At 47.8% G+C, this 4,835-nt stretch overlaps 1 protein-coding gene across 2 annotated transcripts; it reads right to left on the minus strand.

Moving 5' to 3' along the window:
• Positions 1 to 420: 420 nt before the first annotated feature.
• LOC119288388 lies at positions 421 to 3,174 on the minus strand. 2 transcript variants are annotated; one of them, XM_037568016.1, is made up of 2 exons: positions 2,676 to 3,174; positions 421 to 1,069 (listed from the first exon to the last, which is right to left on the minus strand). In XM_037568016.1, the coding sequence occupies exons 1-2, from the start codon at positions 2,925 to 2,927 to the stop codon at positions 959 to 961; spliced, it is 363 nt and encodes a 120-aa protein (XP_037423913.1). In that variant the 5' UTR covers positions 2,928 to 3,174; the 3' UTR covers positions 421 to 958. The 2 variants fall into 2 exon arrangements, with proteins under 2 accessions (XP_037423913.1, XP_037423914.1); XM_037568017.1 differs by having other exon boundaries at positions 421 to 2,272.
• Positions 3,175 to 4,835: the final 1,661 nt, after the last annotated feature.

Below are 4,835 nucleotides of genomic sequence, written 5' to 3' on the forward strand. Positions count from 1 at the left end.
CTTCCAACTGCCAATTGCCTCGAATCGACCATGTGAACACTCGAGGTCCTCGCCGAGGCGTTGGCACTTGTCAGAGATGAAAAGCTTGCCCTTGGGCACAGTTTCTCCATGGACCCATCTGGTGGCCCGTCGACCGGGCGCACTTGATCTCGTAAATTTTGGCCACAAATTTTCTGGTCACTGTGAGAAGAGCCAAAGGGTTAACCAGAGAAGAACCTCAAAGGCTTTGAATCATGGGATGAAAACAGTTAACTGCAGAAGTGCAAAAAAAAAAAACTCACGAGACAGTCTGTGGTTATATAGATTTAGTGTCATCTCACTTCTGATACTGGATATGGGTTACGTTTTATGTGTGTGTCTTTGTGTTGCAACGCAACTAGACAATGATCCATCATAGGCTGTTCACCCTGTTTCCAGAGTTCCACAATTGCTTCCTTCCAAATTTAAAGGACACAAGGTTCGGTTACTATTTCAAATGCAAACACCGCACACAAAACATAACAATTTTACGAAGAAACTTGTGGGTAAGAAAACGGAAAGAGAACATCAGCAGTGATTTCTACTCCCTCCGTCCGGGAAAAGTTGTCCAGAGCGCAGTGTAATGTTCTTTTTGCAAAACAACCCTCGAAATTTGAAAACTGTCTGAAGTAGGTACCAGTCTCCTTCTCCTCCCTCCGCCCGTCCTCCGCCCGTCGCCAGGGGCCGGCGCGGTCGGATTCCGCCGCCGTGCTGGTGATTCCGGCGCTCGCAGACACCCACGAACACCCGCGCCGCCCACCCGAGAACAGCTGCCCATTGATTCCGCCGCCCACCGGAGGCGAGCTGGTCCCCGATTCCCCCGCGCGTCGCCAGGACCAACCGCCGACCACCTGCGCGATTCCGCCGCCACCTACCTGCGTGATTCCGCCGCCCACCGCCACTGCCGGCCACCTAAGTGACGGAATCGCCCACCCGACGGTCACCGAGCTGGTAGCCAAGCTTGGCTGGTGGAACGCTCTTTCCTCGCCCCCGCCTCTGCTGCTGCTGCTGCTACGAATCCAATCACCGGCCCCGCCTCTCGTAGGCATTCCTGGACGCATGAAGATGTTTGGAAACAAACAATCAATCATTTTTTGGAAGCAAATTAACAATCCATTTTTGGAAACAAACAATCAATATGATTCCACCAGGTTCCTCGAGATTGGAGTATATTTCCAAATAATTTCAGTGCACAATCAATCAATTTTATTTTGGAAAGAATCAATATGATTCCACCAATTCCTCAAGTCTGGAGTATATTTCCAAATATTTTCAGTGCACAATCAATCAATTTATTTTGGAAACAGACCAATGTTCCACCAGATTCCTGAAGACAGCAGTATTTTTTTTCAAAACAATCAATCAAATGTTGTAGTCTTGACCAGGAGAATAACATTTTCAATCAAAAAGTTGCAGTCTTTATACATACGGTTTTCTTCAGTTAGTCTTATGGGTCATCCAAAAAATAGTTCATTGGAACATTCTTGTTGACAGCTCCTTGTGGTCAAATTCCAAATTATTGTAAGGAGTTAACTGAATTTAGTTTCGGTAAAGTTTACAGTAAAGCCAAATTAACTGAATTTTCAGTAAATTTAACAACAGGAATTTTGTTGCTGGCATATCTGAGAAACTCTAATTTTCTCACAATTTATCTAAGAAACTCTAATTTTCTCACAATTTAACAACAGGAATTTTGTTGCTGGCAAATTCACACTGGCGTTGCAAATCGTCAGGTGTAGTACTGGCATTGCATTGCAAATTCACCATATATAATCCCTCATGACAGTTAGATGGAGTAGCACTCTTGATTAACAGGACAAGAACATGGTGGCAACACTGTTAGATGGAGTAGCAACTAACAGGGTGTGTTTCAGAATTAACAGGAACATGGTGCATATCTAGACTTTGTGTACTCTTGATTGCGGTGATTTTGGTAGATAATGTACTCCAGCAACGACATCTAGACACACAAAATCTTCAGATCCTACTACTCCACATGTACTCCAGAAATCACAGTTTCAGAATTAACAATCTGACATTAAGAGTTAAGATTTACTGAACTTGGTTAAGGTAGATCAAAATTTCAGTGTGGCACTGAATTTGTAAACATCTGAATTACAACATAGGATACTGACAGTAAATAAATTAGGCTAGATTTTGGACACATTTTGTGCAATCACTGAACTACAATGGACAATTTTGTTAGCTAGCAGCTCCTGAAGGAATACCTGTCATTGGCCTGAATAACCTAGACCTGCCCACCATTGGGGAAGCATAAGTTAGCAGATGAGTAAATGTTGATGTTGATTTGGATAATCAGAGTTATGACCAAGTTGCAAACATCAAACATCACATTTGGTACTGCAGGCACTAATGACTGAACATCACATTGCAGCGAGCTATAACAATTAAATCACTGAACTAGCATCAAAACCTACTATAGTCCTGCAGGCACAAAAAAGGAAGGGGAATGCTAAAATAGCAGCTTGTTGAGCTGGTTCGTCAAGTTCAGGAATTTCCAGAGAGGTTCAATGCAATTCTTTGCAAACTGAATTTCAACATTCTTCCCGTGAAGCACAAAGATCACATCAAGCACAGCGGGGCAATATCAAGCGATTGGGACGCGGCATGGGGCTGAAAGGGGCAAAGGGCCTGACCTTATCGTCAAGGACAAGCCGCAAGCGCGCCACGGCCTTGCTCTGCCTCCGCATCCGGCGGCCCCGCACGGCGATCCCGAGCAGCGCGATGGCGACGGGCACCGACCACGCGCTCCTCGCTGCGCGCGTCGCCCACAGTAGCAGCACTTCCACGGGAAGCCTCCACCACGGCGCCGCCGCCGCGGCCCCTCCATTCGCACCGCACATGGTGACCTTGACGGCGTTCGCGAGTTCGTTAACGCACCGCAGCATGCCGGCGTGCGCGCCAACGCCGAAGGTGACCTCCTTTGCCGCATACTCGCGCGTCCACTTCTGCTGCTCGGCCCCGCCGCCGCAGCACCGAGGAGGAGGACCTGGAAATGGCCGCCGCCGAGTAGATCGAAGAAAAATTGAGCCTTCTCCTCGCCGTGGATCACCATGGGGAAAGAGGAGGGGAACAAGGAGAGGGAAGCTGCGGGGGAGGCGTGGGGTGGGGGAGGCTTGGGGCAGGAGAGCTCCGGCGACGCGGGGACCTGCGGGGGGGGCTGCGTTGGAGCCGAGCTGCCGAGGCGCGAGGGAGCACGACAGAGGGGCGGGGGAGACGACGGGGAGCTGCGGGTTTGTCCGGAATTCACTGGGGGTGTTTTTAGAAAAAGACCATGGAGACAACTTTTCCCGGACGGAGGGAGTAGTAGATAGACACCTTGGCTCCTGAAGAAAGATCCAGCTCACCACCAGGCTATCTTGATGAGAAACTCTAGCTATGCAATCTGTCTACACATCATAGCTTTGAATACTGAGAGTTTGCAGTTCGCAATATTCTACCATATTTGCAGGTAGTTCAATATTCTAGCTCACTTGCCCTAGATCCATTGATGATGATGATGGTGGTGGTGTTAATTATGTCTGTCTTCTGAGACCGGGGACTGGATTGCGAACTCAATACTCCAACGACTTCACCTTTGTGGATCTCGACTCGACTAAGGCTACCAGCGAGAAGTGACGGCGGAAGACAGTGGACTAAGATGGAGAATCAAGCATCTGCTTTGCTCTGTTTGCCTGTCATCATTGTTGCCTGTAGCTAGCTTTCCTCTGCTTTTGCTCTGTTTTCTCAACTCTGAATACTTGCGTGTAGCTTCCTCTGCTTTTGCTCTGTTTTCTGAACTCTTGTATATTTGGCTGTAGCTTCAGGTCCGTTTCAGGCGTCGGGTCGACTCCATTCGGGGCCTGAAAATCATCCGCCTTCCGACCACAGGACGGGCGGATGCTGCCACCTCACGTCCATGTCGGCTGCTGTCTATCCCCTCTTTCTTTTTAGCAAGGAATACACACTAGACTGTATGATGTTTAAATTCTGCAAACGGCCTTGGATTGAGATGATTCAACAGGCAAAACTGTTCGCCGCGACAAGGGGAAGAATTTTCATGTTAAACCTTTTCCATTTGAGATAGTCTTGAGGACTTGATCATACAAGCCAAAAAGTGGTGTCAACAGGGTCCGCATTGACATGGTCGAGTATGTTTGCCTGCCGTGTGCATGCTGCAAGTGCTGGTCTGATATTCCAACAATCACTATTTGGTCCAACTTAAAGAAGATGATATACCAGAAATTCTTGTAGAATATTCCAACAAGGCAATCACCATTCGTTAGACCGGACACCTAGCTGCAGGCTGTTCCAGAGGCGTCACCATTCGCTAGCAGTGGCTGGTGAAAAGGACAATGTCAATCAGCATCAGCATGGCAAATGACCGATGACCACCGAGGTCATGCAGAGTGTTCCAAGGAGAATGTCGACCATATCTTGGTTAGCAATGGTTGTCACCATCATTTCCAAAAGGTTGGTCTGTATAATACTCCCTCCGTTCGGAATTACTTGTCACGGAAATGGAGTATTTGTCAGTAAAGGCTGCATTGCTTTAGGTGATTAGTAGTGTTCGGACCGTCCGGTTTAAAGATTTTGAGGTGCACTGCTGCCCTTAGTTAGCAGGTGGGACCGTTGTTGGGATAGCATACCGAATGATGTACGTAAGGGGAGCGCCAAACACTAATTAACGATTCTCTTAACGATTATGTTATAGACGCATGGTCACTACATAGTGCAGTCAAGTTTTACAGAACGAAACTACTGGGCGGACGACGAGCGGCAGCCAAACTATGCACGATGCATGATTGGACGGTCCT

The sequence above is a fragment of the Triticum dicoccoides genome, chromosome 4A, assembly GCF_002162155.2.
Source record: "Triticum dicoccoides isolate Atlit2015 ecotype Zavitan chromosome 4A, WEW_v2.0, whole genome shotgun sequence".
NCBI lineage: Eukaryota > Viridiplantae > Streptophyta > Magnoliopsida > Poales > Poaceae > Triticum > Triticum dicoccoides.